At 33.3% G+C, this 24,166-nt stretch overlaps 1 protein-coding gene across 1 annotated transcript; it reads left to right on the forward strand.

The window, feature by feature from the left end:
- The first annotated feature begins 11,606 nt into the window (after window positions 1–11,606).
- On the forward strand, window positions 11,607–13,755 carry LOC107901983 (WAT1-related protein At5g40240). Its single transcript, XM_016828178.2, has 7 exons — window positions 11,607–11,869; window positions 11,961–12,026; window positions 12,157–12,270; window positions 12,432–12,648; window positions 12,737–12,895; window positions 12,976–13,127; window positions 13,360–13,755. The coding sequence occupies exons 1-7, from the start codon at window positions 11,661–11,663 to the stop codon at window positions 13,493–13,495; spliced, it is 1,053 nt and encodes a 350-aa protein (XP_016683667.1). The 5' UTR covers window positions 11,607–11,660; the 3' UTR covers window positions 13,496–13,755.
- Window positions 13,756–24,166: the final 10,411 nt, after the last annotated feature.

Below are 24,166 nucleotides of genomic sequence, written 5' to 3' on the forward strand. Positions count from 1 at the left end.
TTGCTTCGGGCCATGATATAGCACTTCTAGTGTGATTTGACGACGATATGACATTCGAAAATCCCGGTTGAACCCTAGGAATAGTTTAGTATGCTAGTGACAAGTCATTAGGGGATACATTGAGTTGCTTCGGGCCATGATATAGCACTTTTGGTGCGAGTTATACCGATTTGGCTTCGGGCCATGCATATCAGTACTTCGGATATAAGTTACATTGATTTGGCTTCAGGCCATGGTATAGGTACTTATCGTGTGAGACCCTTGAGTATCTGACTTCTATTCTGAATGGTTCAATGGGTAAATGAAAGACGAGAATATGTATGGGATTAGTCTGAGATGCTACAGGTATGTGCATAAACCATATTAGCTTTGAATCGAAAAAATGGTGAAGAAAGTTTATAGTTTTGTGAATGAGTAATTGAGAGGTTTGTTAGTTGATGTGAATTCCTATACGTATGATCAATTGTTGAATTATGTGATTATGATTATATCAAATTTATGTCATACGAGCTTACTAAGGTTTATAGCTTACATCCTTTATTTTTCTATGTTTTATAGTGAATTCAAAGCTAGCTCAAATTCGGGGATCATCGAAGACATCGTCACACTATCCACCTATTTCTTGATATCTATGAACTTTGGTAGTTTAAGTATATAGCATGTATAGGGACTTTGGTCATTTTGGTTATGACTTGATAATGATTTTGGCCAAATGAATTGGCTTGTAAATGCATATGTTTTGGTTTGTATGAATAGCCATGAGTGATGGCTTATTTCGGTCTTTCTTGGCATGTTGAATCATGTATATATAAATGATTATGTCTTGTGTAGTGAGTTGGTTGATGGTTATATAATGTTTTATGGTAATAGATTTCATGAGTGTTAAATGGATGATTTATGGACATTGTTTGTTTGTGAAACTAAGCTAAAAGATGTATATTTGAGAGTGTTAGTTAATTGAATTGTATATGTGAATTTAAGTATGAAATTAGATGGGATATTATGGTATTTTGTGATTTTTATTGATGGGTAATGAAATGGTATGGAATATGCTTGGTATGAGATAGATTTAATGCTTATTATGCCTTCAGTTGGTGTCTTTGAATTTTGGTGTAGGTACATGAAATTTGGGTGGCAAAAGTGGCTTGGCAAATAGCCTATTTTTTTTCCACACAGGCAGAGACACGGGCATGTGTCTCAGTTGTATGTGGCATACGGTCAAGTAAACGGCCGTGTGTTCCCTAGTGTTGATTTTGAAATTAAGTCATATGCTCCACACGGCCTCACACACGGGCGTATGACTTGGCCATGTGGCATTAGTCAGTATACCCTATAGGTTTGGCACGGCCTAGCACACGGCCTCACACATGAGCGTGTATGGCCATTTTTAGGACACAGGGGCTAGCCACACGGGCGTGTGAGTTGGTCGTGTGACCTAAGTCAGAGAGTTACACGGGTCAGACACGGGCTGGGACACAGCCATGTGCTCCCATTTCGAATGTCAACACGACCTGTGACACAGACGTGTGACTTGGCCGTGTGGCATAAGTCAGTATACCCTATAGGTTTGGCATGACCTAGCATACAGCCTCACACATGAGCGTGTATGGCCATTTTTAGGACACAGGGGCTAGCCACACGGGCATGTGAGTTGGCCGTGTGACCCAAGTCAGAGAGTTACACGGGGTCAGACATGGGCTAGGACACAGCCATGTGCTTCCATTTCGACTGTCCATACGGCCTATGACACGGGCGTGTCAGGTGGCCGTGTGAGACACACGGCCTGGTCACACGGGCGTATGTCCCCTGTTTTGAGGAAAATTTTCTAAATTTCGTAAAAAATTATCGAGCTATCAGTTTAGTCCAGAACCACTCCCAATGAATGTTTAGGGCCTAGTAGGCCCATATTAGGGACAAATTGATTGAGATTGAATAATGATTGTATGAATTGATTAAATGTATGTGAAAAGTATTTATAAATGTGTTGAAAGTAATGCCCCAGCTCCCGCTCAAAGGACAGTGCCTTCTGAATCTAGACCGGTATCGGGTAGTCAAGGAGGAGAGGTTAGAGAAGCATTCTTCCAAATGATAAACGAATGGTTCACGTAGTATATCCGGAAAAACTCGGCTGCTCAACAACCTCCACCCCTCCTAATCCCCAACCAGTTCTTATAGCTCCTCAAGGTGTCGAGCTTTTAAGATTGAATAAACCTCCAGTTGATAAGATCCATAAACATGGGGCTGAAGAGTTCAGAGCGAATGTTAATAATGACCCTGAGAGAGACGAGTTTTGGCTTAAAAATATGAGTAGAGTGTTTGATGAGCTTTTTTGCACACTGGATGAATGTTTAAAATGTGTTATATCACTTCTGAGGGACACCGCATACCATTCGTGGAATACGTTAGTATCGTGGTGCCGAGAGAGAGAGTCACCTGGGAGTTCTTTCAGATCGAGTTTTGGAAGAAATACATAAGCCAACGATTTTTGGATCAAAAGCACAAAGAGTTTTTAGAATTGAAACAAGGTCGTATGACCGTAACTAAGTACGAGAGAGAATTTGTGCAGTTGAGTAAATATGCTCGAGAGTACGTTTCTATCGAAGAGACTATGTGCAAGCAGTTTGTTGATAGGTTGAATGAAGATATTAAACTTCTGGTCGGGATTTTAGATTTGAAAGAATTTTTTGTGTTAGTTGACTAGGCTTGCAAAGCCGAAGACTTTGGCCGAGAAAAGAGGAAAACTGATTCAGAAGTTAGAGATTCGAGGAAAAGACCAATGAATAAACCTTATTATTCCTCATCAAAGAAATCCCGAGATTCATTTAGTCGATTGAATGCATCAGTAGGATACCAGAATAGAGATCGTGGAAATCAATATGTGAATCCTAAAGCTCAAGCAACTTCTATCTCGAGTGTATAACAAACCTGAGTGCCAATAGTGTGGGAGGAAACATTTTGGAGACTGCTAGAATAAGAGTAATAGAGATTGTTTCAAATGTGGCTTACCAGATCACTTTATTCGAGATTGCCCAGAGTAAAGATAAATTTCAGAATTCAAGATCAAGCAATACGACTACGAGAGGGAGACTCCCGACGAATATGGGAAATGTGTCTAGTGAAAAAAGAGTGACAAAGGACTCAGCTACGAGGTCTGAGGCCAGAGCACCTACTAGAGCCTACGCTATTTGCACTCGCGAAGAGGCGTCATACCCTGATGTTGTTACTAGTACATTCTCTCTTTACGACACTAATGTGATTGCTTTAATTGATCCTAAATCAACATATTTGTATGTTTGTGAGAATTTAGTGTCTATTAAGAAATTTTCTGTTGAGTCTACAGAATTTGTAATTAAAGTATCGAACCCCTTAGGCAAGTATGTTCTAGTTGACAAGGTATGCAAGAACTGTCCTTTAATGACTCAGGGTTATTGTTTTCTGGTTGACTTGATGCTTTTTCCATTTGATGAGTTCGATCTGATTCTAGGAATGGATTGGTTAACTTTGCATGATGTCGTTGTAAATTATAGATGAAAGATCATTGAATTGAAATGTCAGGACAATAAAATTCTTCGGATTGAATCTGATGAGTCGAGTGGATTGCCTATAGTGATTTTGTCGATGTCGGCTCAGAGATATGTGAGAAAAGGTTGTGACCTGTATCTAGCATATGGTTTAAAAACCAAAGTGTCTGAAAAAAAGATTGAATCGGTGCTTATAGTTTGCGAGTATCCGAATGTATTTCCAGAAGAATTGTCTAGGTTGCCACCAGTCAGAGAGGTTGAGTTTTCTATTGAGTTAGTACCAGAAACTTCACTGATATCTATAGCTCCGTATAAAATGGCTCCGATAGAGTAGAAAGAGTTGAAAGCTCATTTGCAAAAGTTAATAGATAGAGGTTTTGCATGACCGAGTTTTTCACCTTGGGGTGCACCGATGTTATTTGTTAAAAAGAAAGACGGGTCAATGAGAATGTGTATTGACTATCGATAGCTCAACAAAGTTAGGATAAAGAACAAGTATCCGTTGCCGAGAATAGATGATTTGTTTGATCAGTTGAAAGGAGCAACAGTGTTTTCAAAGATTGATTTGAGATCTGGTTATTATCAGTTGCGAGTTAAAGAATCAGATGTACCGAAAATTGCTTTTAAAACAAGGTACGAACATTATGAATTTCTTATTATGCTTTTTGGACTAACTAATGCTCTTGTCGTTTTTATGGATTTGATGAATCGGATCTTATTTAGACAAATTTGTTGTTGTATTCATTGACAACATTCTGATCTATTCTCGAGATGAGTCTGAGCATGCCGAACACTTGAGGATTATGTTGCAAACATTGAAAGATAAGCAACTATATGCTAAATTTAGTAAGTGCGAGTTTTGGATCCGAGAATTTAGATTTTTGGGACATATTATCTCTGCGAATGGCATTCGAGTTGATCCGAGTAAGATTGCTGCAATTATTGACTGGAAACCACCTAAAAATGTATCCGAGGTCAGAAGTATTTTGGCATTAGCTAGTTACTATCGATGATTTGTGAAAGGGTTCTTGATGATTGCTACACCGATGACCAAACTGCTACAGAAAGATGTAAAGTTTGAATGGTATGAGAAATGTCAACAAAGATTCGATCAATTGAAAGTATTGTTAATTGAGGCACCAGTGTTGGTTCAACCTGAGTCGGGTAAAGAATCTGTGATTTACAGTGACGCATCATTAAACGGTTTGGGTTGCATATTGATGCAAGTGTTCCAGACAGTTGAAGTCGCATGAAAAGAACTATCCGATGCATAATTTAGAATTGGCCGCTATAGTTTTTGCATTGAAAATTTGGCGACATCATTTGTACGGTGAAAAATGTCACATCTTTATTGATTAGAAGAGTTTAAAGTACTTAATGACTCAGAAATATTTAAATTTGCGACAACAGAGATGGCTCGAGTTATTGAAAGATTACGAGTTAGTGATTGATTATCACCTGGGAAAAGCGAATGTAGTCACAGATGCTTTGAGTAAAAAATCGTTTATCCGTTGACATTATCTGATGATGGTTCGATATTAGTTGAATTAAAGGCTAAATGGGTTTTTCTTCAACAAATTTGCGAAGCTTAGAAATGTGATAGTGAATTGCAAACTAAAAGAGTGTGATGCAAGTCAACTAGTGATTCAGAGTACCAAATCGGATCCGATGATTGTTTGATGTTCCGAGATAAAATTTGCGTACCGAAAAATCCAGAGTTCATTCAGAAAATTTTGCACAAGGCACATAATGGTTGTTTATCCGTTCATCCTAGAAGTACTAAAATGTACAATGATATGAAACAATCATATTGGTGGTCAGGTATGAACCGAGATATTTCAGAATTTGTATCGAAGTGTTTGATTTGTCAACAAGTCAAAGCTGCACACCAAGTACCTTCGGGATTGTTACAGCCTGTGATGATACCAAAGTGGAAATAGGATAGAATTACGATGGATTTTGTATCGGGATTTCCTTTGTCTCCGAAAAAGAAAGTTGTTATTTAGGTTGTCGTTGATCGATTAACGAAATCAACACATTTCATTCCGGTACGTACTGACTTTTCGCTTGATAAATTGGCTGAGTTGTACATTTCTGAGATCGTTAGATTGCACGGGGTGCTAGTTTCGATTATTTCAGATAGAGATCTGAGGTTTATGTCATGGTTTTGGAAGAAATTGTAAGAAGCTCTAGGTACAAAGTTGAATTTTAGTACAGCTTTTCATCCACAAACTGACGGACAGTCTGAGCGAGTAAGTCAAGTTCTCGAAGTTATGCTCCGATGTTGTGTTTTAGAGTTCAAAGGAAATTGGGAGAAATATTTGTCATTGGTTAAATTTGCGTATAATAATAGTTTTCAATTGAGTATAAAAATGGCACCATATGAAGTCTTGTATGGTCGTAAATGTCGAACACCATTATATTGGACTGAGTTTAGCGAGAAACAGATTCACAGGATTGATTTGGTTAGAGAAACTGAAGAGAAAGTGAAAGTAATTCATGACTGTTTGAAAACAGTTTCAGATCGTCAGAAATCATACGCGAATTTGAAACGAAAAGATATTGAATTTCAGATCAGTGACAAAATGTTTTTGAAAGTATCTCCGTGGAAGAAAATACTTCGATTCGGTCGCAAAGGCAAATTTAGTCCACGTTTCATCGGGCCGTATAAGATTATTGAAAGAATATAGCCAGTAGCATATCGACTAGCTTTACCGACTGAGTTAAAGAAAATCCATAATATGTTTCATGTGTCGATGTTGCATTGATATAGATTGGATCCATCATATGTAATTTCTCCATCTGAGATTGAAATTCAACCTGACATGACATACAATGAAGAACCGATCAGAATTCTAGCACGCGAGGTTAAACAGTTGAGAAATAAAAGCATAGCTCTCGTGAAAATACTTTGGCAACGACACGGTGTTGAAGAGGCTACATGGTAGCCTGAGGAAACTATGAGAAAATAGTAGCCTAACTTATTCACTTGTAAGATTTTCGGGGACAAAAATCCTTAAGGAGGGAGAGTTGTAACAGCCCGTTTTTAGTCAAATCGAAACGGTAGTTTTGGGACCACAAATACAAAGTCAAAATATTAATTTTATTATTATTTTAATGTTTATAACATGGTATGATGATTATGTGAAAATTCTGTTGAGAAATTTTATCGTTTAAATGGTCAATTTGAGAAAAAGAACTAAATAGCATAAAGTGCAAAAGAGTTGTTCTATTAGCTAAAGGTGTTTAATAGCTATAGAACCTTAAATTTAAGGTCCTTATGTTGTAATTAGACCATGATTAGTGTGAGTGGACATTAATGGACATATTATCATGTTATTTGATGGTTTTTAATTAAGGTTAAAAAGATAAATTAGTTAATAAATAAAAAATTAATAAAACAAAAAGCCATTTTCTTCATTATCATCTTCTTCTAACCAAAATTAGGGTGGAGAAAGCCATTTTAAAGCTTTCAAAATTTTGGCTACTTCATTTGGCTAAAATTGGTATGTATTTTGTTCCGTTTTTAATGATTTCTATGTTTTTGTGATCGTTGCAAGTAGTACTAGCTAGCCCAGGGACTATTTTGCAAGACTGTTAAAGATTTTGAATGATGCCATTGATGAATAAATGTGTATTTTGAAGTTTCTTGATAGATTATGAATGCTTGTTGATAGATATACAAATTTTGTTAAGTGATTTTTAGTGAAATTGCAAAATAGGGATTTAATTGAGAAATGTTAAAAATTTGTGGATAAAATTTGAAATAAATGAAAAATATTGGCTATTAGGGGCATAATAGTAATTCGGCTAAGCATGGGTGTCTTGAAATTTGCATGAATTTGTGATTTTGTGTAATAAGGACTAAATTGTAAAAATGTGAAATTTTAGGGGAAAATGTGTAAAATATCCCTAACGTGTGTTTTCGATTAAATTGAATAGAGAGATTATTAAATAAGTTAATTTTGAATATATTTAAATCAAGAAAAGCGGAATTCGGATCTAGATCGGGGAAAAATGAAAGTTATCGATTAAACAACTTATCTCGTCATTTCCACATTCGAGGTGAGTTCATATGTGATAAATTTCAATACAAATGTATTTCATATGCTTTGATATTGCATAAATTGCGAATGCAAGACTGTGGATATGAACGATAGTGATTCGACGACGATATGACATTCGAAAATCCCGGTTGAACCTTAGGAATAGTTTAGGATGCTAGTGACAAGTCATTAGGGGATACATTGAGTTGCTTCGGGCCATGATATAGCACTTCTGGTGCGAGTTATACCGATTTGGCTTCGGGCCATGCATATCAGCTAATTTGGCTTCGGGCCATGATATCAGTACTTCGGATATAAGTTACATTGATTTGGCTTCAGGCCATGGTATAGGTACTTATCGTGTGAGACCCTTGAGTATCTGACTTCTATTCCGAATGGTTCAATGGGTAAATCAAAGATGAGAATGTGTATGGGATTAGTCCGAGATGCTACAGGTATGTGCATAAACCATATTAGCTTTGAATCGAAAAAATGGTGAAGAAAGTATATAGTTTTGTGAATGAGTAATTGAGAGGTTTGTTAGTTGATGTGAATTCCTATACTTATGATCAATTGTTGAATTATGTGATTATGATTATATCGAATTTATGTCATACGAGCTTACTAAGCTTTATAGCTTACATCATTTATTTTTCTATGTTTTATAGTGAATTCAAAGCTAGCTCGGATTCGGGGATCATCGGAGACATTATCACACTATCCACCTATTTATTGATATCTATGAACTTTGGTATTTTAAGTATATAGCATGTATAGGGACTTTGGTCATTTTGGTTATGACTTGATAATGAGTTTGGCCAAATGAATTGGCTTGTAAATGTATATGTTTTGGTTTGTATGAATAGCCATGGGTGATGGCTTATTTCGGTCTATCTTGGAATGTTGAATCAAGTATATATATATGATTATGTCTTGTGTAGTGAGTTGGTTGATGGTTATGTAATGTTTGATGGTAATAGATTTCATGAGTGTTAAATGGATGATTTATGGACTTTGTTTGTTTGCGAAACTAAGCTAAAAGATGTATATTTGGGAGTGTTAGTTAATTGAATTGTATATGTGAATTTAAGTATGAAATTAGATGGCATATTATGGTATTTTGTGATTTGTATTGATGGGTAATGAAATGGTATGGAATATGCTTGGTATGAGATTGATTTAATGCTTATTATGCCTTCAGTTGGTGCCTTTGAATTGTGGTGTAGGTACATGAAATTTGGGTGACAAAAGTGGCTTGGCAAATAGCCTATTTTTGTCCACACGGGTAGAGACACGAGCGTGTGTCTCAACAGTGTGTGACAAACGGTCAAGGACACGGCCGTGTGTCCCCTGGTGTTGATTTTGAAATTAAGTCAATATGCTCCACACGGCCTCACACGGGCGTGTATGGCCATTTTTAGGACACAAGGGCTAGCCACACGAGAGTGTGAGTTGGCTGTGTGACCCAAATCAGAGAGTTGCACGGGGTTGGACACGACCATGTGCTTCCATTTCAAATGTCCACATGGCCTGTGACATGGGCGTGTCTGGTGGCCGTGTGAGACACACGGCCTGGTCACACGGGTGTGTGTCCCCTGTTTTGAGGAAAATTTTCTAAGTTTCTAAAAATTTCTTGAGCTATTGGTTTAGTCCCGAGCCACTCCCAATGTATGTTTAGGGCCTAGTAGGCTCATATTAGGTACAAATTGATTGAGATTGAATGATGATTGTATGAATTGATTAAATGTATGTGAAAAGTATTTATAAATATGTTGGAAGTCCGGTAATACTCCGTAACCCTATTTCGGCGTTGAATATGGGTGAGGGATGTTACAGTTAGAAGGCAATAAAACTTTTATACATTGTTAAAACAATTCAATATATTATTTGAATAATATAATCTTGAAAACATAGAATAAATATTTGTTTTATAAAGAGATTATTTAGATGAAATAGTGATTGCGATAAATAGATAGAAGGTTAAAATGCATAAATTAGGTTAAAAAATATTTGTATTTGATAAAATGAATAAAATAATTTTAAAATAAGCCTAAGTTAATATATTATAAATAATTGGCATTTTTATTAAAATTAGCATTTAAAAAATGATTTTTAAAAGAAAAACTTTGACAAAATAATTTTTTAATTTTATATGCAATTAATAGGTAGAATGTCAGATGTTACAATTAAATCCAAAAATATTTGCATAGTAAATAAAATATTTTTAAAATAACTCAAAATTAACTATTCATCATTGGTGAAACAAAATTAATATGCAAATCAAATATAAATTAAATGTCTAGCTTTTTTTTTTTTACTTATATTAATCGATAGATAACAAATTTGTAGAGGAAATTAAAACTTGCATTCGTCACTGACCACTCGCTTAAGGCCTAAGGCCACATTGGAATAATGTTTGACTTGAATCTTGCAATATAAAATTAGGGATGAGTGTCTAACCAAATTGAATGAAAAAAAAAATTTGAGTTGAAGAGTTTTATTTTATTATTTTAACTCAATTCAATTTTTTTTTGAATCGAGTCGAGTTAAATCGAATAAAATTGTTCAAGTTAAATTAAAAAATTAAAAATACCAAATTAAAATCTTGTTATTGTATAACTAATTCTATGTTAGAGCAGATAAATTTGAAACCATATTTTTTTAAAAATTTTTCAAAGCAAAATAAAAAAATATTTTAGTATGATAAACTTAAATAATTAATTAACTTATTTAGATCTCAAAAAATTATTGTTCTAGAAAATTTTTACTTTTTTAACTTTCTTTATATATATTTTTAGAATTTTTTAGAATTTTTTTAAATTTTTTAAAAATATATAAATGTTGGAATTTTAAAAATTATTTTGTAATTTTTGTTGAGAGAGACCAATTTGCACATTTTCAAACTTAACAGAGACCAAAATGATATTTACACCAATTTGTTATTTGAATTGTAAAATTTAACTTGAAACTCGAATTACTTATTCAAATAATTCGAATAACTTAATTCGATTAACTCGAAATTTATTTTTTTATTTTTTCAAATTGAATCAAGTTTACTCACTCTATATAAATTTTTTTTTAAAAAAAAATACGTTAAAATTCTCTATTCAAATTCGTGTGACTTGAGTTTAGCTACTAGAAATCACACTTTTAATGGGATGTAAGAAAATGTGATTATCTCTTCAGGTACTGCTATTTGGCGATGCACTTTACATAAATTTTTTAAATAATAAATAATATGCTTATCAATTCAAATCGGTGTTGAAATAAAATTTAATTATAGTTAATTATATATGAATCATACTAATAATAGAAAAAAAATAGGCCTTTTCAATATAAATTAAAATTAAAAGAAAAATAAAATATATTTATATTATTTCTATAATAAAATAAAAATAAGATTTTATTTAGTGATAAAAAGTCTGAAATGAAAATAAAACATTCAATTTTTAAAAAATTAAATAGAATTGAAACAAAAAGGGGTCAGAGCAATACCTTATTTTCGATAATATGTTTTTAACATTTGACTAATTATTTACATTATTAGTTTTTTTCCTATTTTTGAGTAATAATGAACATTGACTGTTTTTAGTATGTTACTAATAGGGAAAGGATTGTACGAAACAGTGACGTCACGTCATCTGTATTCCTTTCTAATAGTTTTATGTCACATCAGTACTCTTATCTGAATTTCAGGATTTTATCCTGAAAAAAATCAAATCCAAATTAAAATATTAAAATTCAAGATAAAATCTTAAAATTTGATAAGAATACTGATGTGGCATAAAACTATTAGAAAGAGATACAAATGACGTGGCGTCATTATTTCGTACAATTCTTTATGTAGAGTTTTAACTTTTACATTACACCATCCTTTCCACCTTTTCTGGCATGGCATGTTAGCCAGCTTTCATTATTAACATCGCAGAATATGTGAGTGGGTTTGAGAAAAGGTTATCATTTACATTCGAAAAAGTCATGCGAGATAGTGAGCCATACTGTTAGGTCCACGTCGCTTATAATAGCCTACCCACTTAGGAATAAAACAACTAGTATCCCAAAAACATAACTTCCACTTTAAGTTTCACCTCATATGCATTTGTTTGACAGGGAAAAAGGTTCAGCAAAAATGGGGAATCTGGTGCCTTTTGTGGGAATGGTAATGGTAATCTTGGCTCAAGTTAGCAGCATGGTAATAACCAAAGCAGCAATGTCTAGTGGGGTTGACAAATATGTTCTTATTGTTTACTCTAATGCTCTCTCCAGCCTTATTCTTCTTCCTTGCTCTTTCGTGTTCCACAGGTCCCTGATATCTTGAGCTTTCCTTAACAAATTTAGCTATCATTTTTCTTGGTTTTTTAACTTTTGGTTTTTGAATTCTGAGATTTTGCAGATCGGTACATCTTCCATGGAACTCCTCCAACCTCTGTATATTGATCTTTCTCCTTTCCTTGATTGGGTTTGTAACATATTTCTTCTCTTCCAATTTCAAGAGTATAACTATTATCTTGATCCGATTAACATTCATGAAAAGAAAAGGAAAAAAAAAACCAGTAGATTCTTCACATCTTTGACCTTTCTCAATGCAGATGTATCGGCCAACTATGTGGATACGCAGGTATAGAGTACAGTTCTCCTGCAATGGCTACAGCCATGCTCAACCTTGTTCCAGCATTTACCTTCATACTTGCCATCGTTTGCAGGTTCCTTTTTATGCGTTTTCAGTACCAGAAATAAAAATCGCAATGTGTTGATTACTGTGCTAGGTTTGGGCTTATCAGCGTATTAATCTGTAATACAAGAAGGGTTATAAACTGTAGTTGAAATTATTGCATCTGTGTCAACTTTCCATTTGCTGGTTTAGGATGGAAAAGCATGAATGGCGAAGCACAAGCAGCCAAGCCAAGGTCTTAGGAACCACAATCTCCATAGCAGGGGCATTTGTAGTGACATTTTATAAGGGGCCAACAATTCTGAGATTGCCTCATCAGCTTCTTTCCTCGCCACAAATAAACTGGATCCTTGGAGGGCTGCTTCTTGCAGTTGAAGCTTTTATAAATTCTGCATGGTATGTTATACAGGTTAGCATATTGAACCCTTGTTATAGATTATGGTAACAAAGATATTCGAGATACTATACTGTACACTGACTTTCTGTAAATCCTGCAGACCATGGTTCTGAAAAAGTTCCCGGCAGTACTAACTGTAATGTTTTATCTTTGCTTCTTCAATGCCATTCTTTCCGCAATATATTCTTTGTTTCTTGTTAAGGACCTTAGTGCTTGGAAACTAAAACCTAATATAGGGCTTGTCGCTATTCTATACTCGGTAAGCACACTATAGTTTCAATGGATCATTTAAAAGAATTGAAGTCGCACACAAATAACAACATGGTGCTATTGATTCAGGCAATAGTGGCAACAACCTTCCGGATCAGCTTGTGTTCATGGTGCCTATGGAAAGTAGGACCTCTATACGTTTCCATGTTCAAACCCTTGGCCATTATCTTTGCAGCCGTTATGGGTATCGTCTTCTTAGGAGATGATCTTTCTCTGGGAAGGTATTTGAGCTTTTCAGCATAACCAAATGAATACTTTAATGATATAACAATAGCAGTAGGTAACACCATAGTCTCTATCAGTTGAGCAGTAACCATAAGAAAACTTGAAAGAATCAAGTAACTTGGCCAACATAATTAATTTGTAGGGTAATTGGTGCAATCATAATTGAAAGAATCGCAGACACTTGCGGTGAAAGAAAACTGAGAAATATGTTTTTGCTTTGATTTGTAGGGTAATTGGTGCAATAATAATTGTGAGTGGATTTTACGGGGTGCTGTGGGGAAAGGCCAAGGAGGAAAGTGGAGAGGAGAGTTTGAGATCGCCTTTGCTTCAAAACAGAACAGAAGATAAAAGGTCTTTTGCATAACAGAGTTTTATTCAATTATATATATATATATAAAGGCAAAGATAATTGTAAATCCAACCAATCAACTCTATTATGGAATTGTTCAAGATCTTTTGAGCTTGTAGTTGTTAGACTTCTCCGGGTAAGTACTAAGTAGTGAAGACAAAGATGAAGTGATAATTGTTAAGCTAAGGGGCCAGCCTGAAACTTTTTAGCTGATCAACACTACAAATAAACAAAAGCTAGCTGCTACTGGAAAAAATAAAAGACGTATTAATTCAGGGAAAAACTTTCAAGTATATTGTTTATACTGGTAATGCTCAAATAATTTCTCACCTATTTAATTTATTCGAGGAACAAATTGACTCTGAAAATTGCTGGATATATTGAGTGGAGAAAATAGATTTGGAGATGATATTGAATTAAACAGTAGACTTCGAGGCACGGGTGACGTTTTCCAAAAAGAATTATTTGTCCCCACAAAAAGTTCTTAGAGGGTTAAAGGTCCTCTCGGGATACAACGAAACTTTTGAATTTCTTTTGATTAGCAAAATCGAGAAATTTCCTAACTCTTAGCAAAATCGAGAAATTTCCTAACTCTTACTCTAATTTCTAAAAATAAGATTACTTGTAATGATTTTGTGTGCACCATAGATCCTTTATTTATATGCACTCAATGGATAATATTTTAGACATACTTTTTAGAAGAAATATGTCCTATGAAAATGTACCCATTGAATGATAAATCATCACTTTCTAAATTTGAATAAGTGCTCATCAATAATTAAATTTGCAACCTACAATTTCCAACAATCTCCCACTAGATTGTTAATTCCAGAAAATAAGTACACAATGATTATGCATAAGAAAGGGTGTTCGCAGACTGAACCTTGCTTTAGTGCAAACTCTCAAAGTATCAACAAAGTGAATGGTGGCTAGTCGCTTGAACCATCATTCTTAAAGTCAATACTGGAAAATTTTCACACATAACCGTTAAGTATGAGAGTAAGAGTTTAATTTGCTTTCACATTGTTATGGTCATGTGATCATCCTGTTTCATGAACATGTATGAGAGAAAACCATAAAGAAAATCTTGTTGAAGCGGCACCACTTCATGTCCATATAGGTGGATTTCATAACAATTAATGTTCATCCATTAAGAGTAAAATTCATCCTCTTAAAATATAAACATTGAATCCTGATGTAAGTGCACGTTGTCATTCGATAACTTGTTATTACCCTTTGAACCTCGAAACTAACTTTTGGCTAGAACAAGGTAGGGTTTCCATTATCAATGACGCGATTACAATGGTTTTAATCTCATCTTAGTGGTGGTACTCTTAATTAAATTCCTTGACAAATCTTTTGTCAATGGATCCGCTAAATTGTCAATTGACTTAACATAGGTAACAATTATCACATCGTCCCTAATCAATTGTCTCACATACTCATGTCTCAAACTTATATGTCTAGACTTTTCGTTGTACATCTTATTGTACGCTCGAGACATGGTGGATTTACTATCATAATATACGGAAATGGCGAACCTACGTTGTGGCCACAACTTTATATTTAGCAAGAGATCTCTTTGTCATTCCGCTTCCTTGCCAATAGCCGCTAAGGCTATAAATTCAACCTCCATAGTTGAATGTGAGAGCAAGTTTGTTTCTTGGAGGCCCAACTAATGGCTCTACCTCTAATCTTAAAATTCATCCTGATGTGGACTTATTGTCACTTAGACTTGTAATCCAACTTGCATCCGAGTAACCTTCTAGTACCACGAGATAATCATTATAGAATAATCCCAAATTTTTTATTTTCTTAATATAGCAAAAATTCCTACAAATTTCTTTCCAATGATTAGTACTAGGACAATTTGTAAATATCGCCAATTTGAACACAGCAAAAGCGATATCGGGTCTAGTGCAATGCATTGCATACATTAGACTTCTGATTGCGTTGGCGTATTCAAGTTGCGCTATAACTCTACCATTTATTCTCACTTAACTTGAAGTTCGAATCTTATGGAGTGTTCAAATCTTGATATTCAAGTGTTTAAACTTTTCCAATACTTTCTCGATGTAGTGAGATTAGATTTGCAAAGCCTCTTTCATGTTTTTTCACCTTTATACCTAGAATTATATCTACTTCGTTGAGATCCTTCATCTTAAAATTCGAGGCTAGATACTCTTTGGTCTCATGAACACCTTCCATGTTCGTCCCAAAAATCAATCGTCTATATAGAGACAAATAATTACACCATAGCTATCGGTGAATTTAATGTAAATACATATATCCGCACCAGTATGTAAAAAACCGTATGACAAGATAACCGAGTCAAATTTCTCATGTCACTGTTTAAGCGCTTGTTTTAAACCATATAATGATTTGGTCAACTTACACACTTTATGTTCATTCCCAGGGAGCACAAAACCTTCTGGTTGCTCCATGTAGACTTCCTCTTCAAGATCACCATTCAAAAAAGTAGTGTTAGCATCCATTGGATGTACATGTAACTTATGGATAGATGCAAGTGCTATAATAATTTGAGTGGATGTCATCCTAGCCACTGGTGCATAGGTGTCAAAATAATCTAGGCCTTCATTTTGCCTAAATCCTTTAGCCACTAACCTTTTAAACACCCATTTACACCCGATAGACTTCGATCCTTGAGGAAGATCAACTATAATCCAAGTATTGTCGGACAATATTGAATCAATTTCATCATTGATCGCGTCTTTCGAAAATGCTACATCCCTAAAACTCATAGCTTCACCAGTGGATGGTAGATCACCATCCATATTAAACATTATGAGGATTTCTTAATTAAAGATTATATATTTCGCTCAACAAGGAATGCTAGAGATTGCGAGGAAATGAAATTGGGACTAAAGTCCTTTACTTTTCTCACTCTTTGACTTTTCCTCATTTTCATATCATTATTGTCACAAAGACATCTTTTGGTTTGATGAATCCGTTGAATCATCGAAAACCTTATTTTCAATGAATACAACATCTCTTGTTTCAATTATCGTATTTGACACTAAGTCAAGAACACATAAGCCTTAGAGTGTTGGGTGTAACACCCCTTACCCATATCTGACGCCGGGACAGGGTTCCAGGCATTATCGGACTTAAACGTACACAATTTCGTGAAACCAGGCCATAAAATTTCATTTAAATTAAAAACATTTAATCACATGCATAATGTCCCTTACACGAGCTACCGAGGCTCTAAACATGCATTAAAGGCGATTTGGGACTAAACCAAGAACTTTGAAAGCTTTGGGAAAACTTAGAAAAATTTTCAAGAAACAGGGTCACACGCCCGTGTGGACATAGGGACAATCCCGTGTGTCTTCAACACACTCATGTCCTCAGGCCATGTAACTCTCTGTTTATGACGTCAGCAAAATGAATTGAACTACACGGCCAGGCCACACACCCGTGTGCTAGGCCGTGTCCTCCACAGGGCTGAGACACATGGCCGTTTCTCTGCCCGTGTGGCTAGCACTTAGGCTAATTTCCAAGCCTTTTTGTTACCATTAATACCTCACATGCTTAAATACATTATAGACACATAAAATGTAGCATCAAGTAAATGATTTAACATCCTCCATTAAGACTCAATTGTAATATTCATATGTCACCATATATGTGTTTTGCTTACTCATTTTATACCAAGTCTAAACACACCAATTCACAATCAATTGAACATGTCATTTTGATTATCACTTATACACTTATACCATGCTTGCCTAAGTCATTCCACACCAATCTCATGTTCAAGCATTATTGACTTATTGCCATATCACACTTTTATTCTCTGATTATAACCACTTCGTTTGGTCATAAGACATTCATCAAACATACATACCGTAATACTAACCATTCATATCAAACAAATATAATCACATGATCACATCACAAGGCATTAATACTTAGCTTGGATAAATAGGCTTACAAGTCATGACCATCATAAGCCACATCTCATGGCTATATACAATGTACTAATATAAGCCAACATCTTGGCCAAATCATAAGAACACATATCAATAACTAAGTCCCTATACATGCCACTCACTTGAAGACGTTTAAGATTCATCAATACCCTGAAAGCGATGGCTTGATAGTGTGATGCTGCCTCTGACGATCTCAACCCCGAGCTGACCTGACAATACTAAAAGAAATGGAAAGGAGAGGGGTAAGCTTTATAGCTTAGTAAGACCGTATGAAAATAATAAACAATTTATTAGTAAGACCGTATGACAATAATAAACAATTTATCAACTTGTTTCTCAAGGTAATACAACCTTATTTGCATTTTTTCTTATGTCACAGTCAAGTTGTTTTCTCAAGTCATAGTTACTAAATTATTTATATCTGGAGCTACGGAACTCCAAACTAAGATCCGTTAATTTTCCATGAAACTAGACTGAAATATCTTCTTACCATAAAATTTTTAGAATTTTTGGTCTTGACAATAAGTACAGTTTATTCCTTAAATTTACCCATTTTTTGCTGTCTAACAGTTCCGACCCCTCTTCACTAAAAATTAATTATCTCATAATACGGGACTCGGATGATGTTCTTGTATATTTCTCTTGAAAATAGATTCATTAAGAATTCTAAAAAAATTAATTAGTATGTGGATATAGTTTAGGAAAATTTAAACCAAATGAAATTAATTATGTTATATATGAAAAAGAATTATTAGCAATAAGGAAAGGAATAAAAACTTTTCTTATATATTTAGCACTTGAAAATTTTATCATAAAAACCGACAATCAGGCGGTTAAACAATTCCTTACTAACAAAAGTTTGGAAACAGTACCTAGAAGAATTAGATGGTATAATGAATTATGTACTTTCAATTTTGAAGTTTTATATGTAAAATGCACTGATAATATCATTGCTAATTATCTTAGCAGGCCTTATGGATAGAGGTAAAAAAAACCTCTAGAACAAGTTAGAGAATGGACCACAGTTCATAAAAAGCCCAACAAAAGGAAATCAATAGCTCCTAATTAAGGATTTATTAAGCCATCTCCACAGCCATCATTTTATTCTAACCAAGGATATTATATTCCCTATCCAAAGTAAAGGATGATTATTACAAAGAGAATACTCAAAGTAAAATATAAGAGAACTAAGCTATTTTTCGATGTCTTGTTTAGGCTTCATACATGCCTATTTATAGCAAAATTCCTAAACTCTATTTAATTTTTTCTTCAATCCCGAACAGTGTTTCTGATAAGGATCAATTTATTGTAGCTTCCACATATCCTGGCAAAATTTATTGTGGCTTCCACGTATCCTTACATTTATCATCTTTGTATTTATCATCTTTTTGTTTGTACATAGATGCCTTGCTTTGTAAGTTACCTTCTGCCTTGAATTTCTTCCATATGGCTAGCTATTTTGTCTTTATCCTTCTTGGATGTTATTGAGATTCCAGGTCTCTATTTCATCTAAATGTAATGATTCTGGTGACAGTCTTGGTGAATTCCAAGTCTCCTACGTGTTTCTGATTTCATCGATTATGTGCGATAGATAATCATCAATCTCTATATCAGGTATCTTTTTTAATAGCTTTAAAGATTCTTCATCTCTATTTTTCTGGATATTTCTAATGTCGTCAGCCACTGTCCTTCTTCCATTAGTCCAGAGTTTATAAGTCTGATGTTGAAGTACATACTGGGCTATTGTTATCAAATCAATTCCTGTTTGGATCTGATAATAAGTAAAATTATTATAACACTTGTCAATGTTTTTTGTCAAGTGTTCTTTGTTTTCTTTGACAACTGATAACTTGGGGCTTCCAATCATTCTTTGAAGAATCTATATTTGATATGGCTGATAAAATCATTCTTTGAATAATCCATATTTGATATGGCTGATAAAATCTTTCTTTTTTAGCAATACCAATAAGACCACTTATTTGTATATAGAAATAATAATAAAAATCATCTTGATTTACTATCTCTGATAATATAATCTTAATAATTGTAGGAAAATATTTTAGTAAATTAAAAGAAAATTTTTGAACAACTATTTCTTTAACAAAACCCCATTCAGTACTGCTTATATCAAATGATTTATGATCAAGTCTAAACTTTATAGTAGGAGATTCTTCCATTTTATTTATCTACGGTACCTAAAACCATCTGTTATGTTATTATGTCTTAAACACAAAGGCCAAATGTTTCCTACTCAAACTTAAACAGGCAAAAGTAAGACAGAATAACAGATATATGGGTTTTAAGATGAATAACCACAGAATTAATGAAATTGTAAATTAAAGATAAGAACTTACAATGGATATTATGATATCATTCTTTCCAAGAATCGTTACTCCGAGGGCCTAATGGATATTATGATATCAGTCTTTCCAAGAATCATTACTCTGGGGGCCTCTGATACCAATTACAGGGAAATAGGGATGCGGAAGATTATTTTTATTCAAAGTAAAAGATGTAATATTATTACAAAGAGAGAATGTTTACAAAGAGAATACTCAAAGTAAAATAGAAAAGAACTAAGCTATTTTTCGATGCCTTTTTTAGGCTTCATAGATGGCTATTTATACCAAAATTCCTAAACTCTATTTCATTTTTTCTTCAATCCTGAATAGTGTTTCTGATAAGGATCAAATTTATTGTAGTTTCCACGTATCCTTGCATTTATCACATCACTTTTTTGTTTGTACATAGATGCCTTGCTTGTTAAGTTACCTTCTGCCTTGAATTTCTTCCATGTAGCTAGCTATTTTGTCTTTATCATTCTTGGATGTTATCGAGATTCCAAGTCTCTATCTCATCTAAATGTAATGATTCTGGTGACAGTCTTGGTGAATTCCAAGTCTCCTACGTGTTTCTGATTTCATCGATTATGTTCGATGGATAATCATCAATCTCTATATCAGCTATCTTTTTTAACAGCTTTAAAGATTCTTTGTCTCTATTTTTCTGGATATTTCCAATGTCATCAGCCACTATCCTTCTTCCATCAGTTTATAAGTCTGATGTTGAAGTACATGCTGAGCTGTTGTTATCAAATCAATTCCTGTTTGGATTTGATAATAAATAAAATTATTATAACACTTGTTAATATTTTATGTCAAGTGTTCTTTGTTTTCTTTAACAACTGATAACTTGGGGCTTCCAATCATTCTTTGAATAATCCGTATTTGATATGGCTGATAAAATCTTTCTTTTTCAGCAATACCAATAAGATCCAAGATATCTTATATCACATAATAATATAGAGTCAGACATAGATTTAGGTCCTTTGTATTATGGTAATAGTAATATAATTTTAACTTTATCTGAGGAAGAAGAAACTTATTCAGAAGAGTCATCTTCTACTATTAATAGAAATAAAAATTTGAAAAACAAAAAAGAAAATATATTACACAACAAAAATATGGATTTTCAATCTTATAAAGAACTTATAGAACATTGGAAAATTGGATTTACTAAAAGTACAAATAAAAATGAAAGAATAGAATATTTAAAATTAATAGAACTTTATGAAAAACATAAAGATCTATTTACTTTATTTAATTATCATTACATGTTAAATTATGATACTACAGAAAGTAGTAGTTCTAGTAATTTTGATAATCAAGAAGATTTAAAAGTTACTAGTTATAAATCTGATGAAGAAAATACTTCAACAGATGAGGAAGAAAATATAGAAATTCCAGAACCTATGGATATTGAACAAACAGATCCTTATGGTAAAAGAAAATTAGAATCAGATATTCAAAAAAAATGATTATATGAGAACTTTAAATAAAGATTTTGAAACAGCTGAAAATACAACTAGGATTTTTGGTAATCAAACTGAAAATATAGCTACTAATGAAATCAAAACTGAATATACAAGAGAATCTTCTAATCAACAACCAAGTCAAACTATACCAATACCACATAGGATAGATGATTTAAATAAAAGCAATATTGCCCAAGGAAGAATATATTTAGACTTAACTAATATTTCAATATCAGACTATGAAAAAACTATAGATGATTGGGCACAGTCAACAACAATTGTTGTAAACAACAACAATAATTGGTCAAAAGAAAAATTCTTAAATTATTTTGTAGGAACTTTTCAAGGTAATGTTTTACAATTTTTAAGACGTTGGGAAGAATTTGAGGTAGGAAAAGTCCAAAAAGGACAATTAATTAATCAAATAGGTACTCCTAAAGATCTTTTAAAAGGATTAACGAACATTCTAAAAATAGAATTTTGTGGTTATTTTGATAAAAAAAGATCAAGATAGTATAGCTAGTTACACCTTGTCAAAAATTAAACATGTGATATAAGATATCTAGAAGAATTTCTAAAAAATTTCTTCATGAATATCAAAAGCTCAAAAATGAAATTATAGAATTTTGGAAAAACCAATATTTTCATAAGCTACCCCCACCATGGGATGAGATATGTATAAAGAAATATGTGCCTTATTTAGATAAACATAGTAAAGAAGCAAGAATAGCAAAAGAAAATATAGATTCTATAGGTAATAGGATAAATTTTGCAAAAGAAAGAATAACTTTATATTGTTTACAGACTAAAGTTTCTAAACAAGTAAAAAATAAATTAAGTTATAGTCATTGTACAAAAATTTTAGAAAATGAATGGGAGTTTGGATGTAAAACAACATGTCCTAATACTTATAAAAAACATAGGAAGAAAAATAGAAAATATATATTAATTAAATGGAAACCAGGAAATGAAAGATATATAGTAATAAGAAAAAGAAAAAATATGTTAGAAGAAAAACTTCTAAAAAACCTAAAAAACAAATATATAAATGTTTTATATGTGATGAAGAAGGTCATATAGCACCAAATTGTCCTAATAAAGGAAAAAAGTGCTAAAAAATGATTAAAAGTCTTGAAGAACAAGATTTAAAAATCTGTTATGAAGAGGAAATAAATCCCGAAGAAATATTATATGAATTAATATCAGAAACAGATTCTGATTCAGATAATGAAGAATATTTATTTATGTTTAATGTAGGAAGTAATTATCATATATCTGACTTGAGGGTATTTCTTTTTAATCCTCTTAATTTTATCTTTAGTAAATAATGGAATTTCTGTTAATCCACCTCTAGTATCTTTAGCGACTGTATTGCCACTAATTTTCTCTCTATGTCTTTGACTCCATATTTTAAACTCAGATATTTTATATATTTCTTTTTTAGAAATATGATTTTTATTTTTTTTTCTATCATTTCATCAGAAAAGTTTTTTTCTTCTCCGATTAAATTTCCTAATTTTATATCTTGTTGCTCAGACTTGGGAATTTCTCAAATCAGAATGGGGTATTTCAAAATTATTCTAACTCTGTCTCACAACAATTTAAATATTTCATAATATGAAACTCTTTTTCTTACATCGTTTCTTCTATGTGAAACTAGAATTATTAAGATTTAATTTCATATTTTAGTCAGCCTCTAACTCAATTTCCACAATTTTTGGTGGATTTTCAAAGTCATACAACGGCTGTTGTCCAACACTGTTTTGGTACAATATAATGATAACTATCATAAGTTCACTTTCGACTAATCATGAACTCACCATTTCATGCATTCCATGTTCAAATGCACAATATAAGTTAACATGATATTGCAACAAAATTTATAATCATAATTCATACATCTTAGCTCACCGATGTCTAAACATTTCAAAGTCTCAATAGCCACAAGCTTAGTGTACATGCCTGTACTCATCGAAATATATCATATAACCATACCTCTTTAACATGCCCTCCTTGGGACTTTCATCACGTCTATTGTATTACCCATTGAACACTCGGAATACTATTGGATACACGGGAAGTTTGCACCTAAGTGCCATGTAAGAAGCCAGAGCTACCTCATACTATGTAATGCTCGCATTTTGAGCTACTCACGGACCTATTCATCAGTTAGTACCCGGATCCCATAGCACTATCATGTAACACTTGCTAATTGAGCTACTCATGGATCTGTACACAAAGTCAGCACCTGGACCCATACAGCGTTGACATGAAATGCTCGCTCAACGAGTTACTCATGGGTTTGGTCACGAAGTCAGTACTAGGACCCACATTTCATATAACATTTATCTCATGAACTCAGACACAACTCATGAGTTCAGACCACATAGTTCCTCATGATATACCTTTTGTATCCAATACTATTCCTGAGGTTCAACGGGATTTCATATCTAACTCGATGTCGTCGCACTTGCTCATAATGTAAGTTACTCTTATATCACATTATTTATACTTTCGTGGTAACAAGTAAGATTATGACACATGTTAACAATAAAACATTTAAACATATATATATCACCTATTTCCTATATCACTTTTCATATATCGTCATTTTCTTGCATTTCATGTAACATTCTTTCATGTCATATTTCCAATCATGTACACCATTCCATCAACTTTTCCAAAGTATTCAATCATACAATTTATGCAATAATAGTAAAGAATTACAATTCAAACATAATATTGAATTACTATTATCATACAAACTTACCTCGAATCCAAGCAAGGCTAATTATTTCATTTTAGTCCATAATCTAGTACTTTCCCGATTTAAGCCTGAATCTCGATTTTCTTGATCTAAAATAATAAAATCCACTACATTAATCATCATATTAACCAATTCATTCCATATTTTAT

Source organism: Gossypium hirsutum, chromosome A01 (genome assembly GCF_007990345.1).
Source record: "Gossypium hirsutum isolate 1008001.06 chromosome A01, Gossypium_hirsutum_v2.1, whole genome shotgun sequence".
Taxonomy (NCBI): domain Eukaryota; kingdom Viridiplantae; phylum Streptophyta; class Magnoliopsida; order Malvales; family Malvaceae; genus Gossypium; species Gossypium hirsutum.

Excerpts from the sequence above, each read along its gene's own strand:
- LOC107901983 (XM_016828178.2), top strand. The coding sequence starts at position 11,661 with ATGCATTTGTTTGACAGGGAAAAAGGTTCAGCAAAAATGGGGAATCTG. Across the intron at positions 12,271-12,431 it reads ATACTTGCCATCGTTTGCAG|GATGGAAAAGCATGAATGGC; the intron begins GTTCCTTTTTAT and ends TTGCTGGTTTAG. Across the intron at positions 12,896-12,975 it reads TTGTCGCTATTCTATACTCG|GCAATAGTGGCAACAACCTT; the intron begins GTAAGCACACTA and ends CTATTGATTCAG.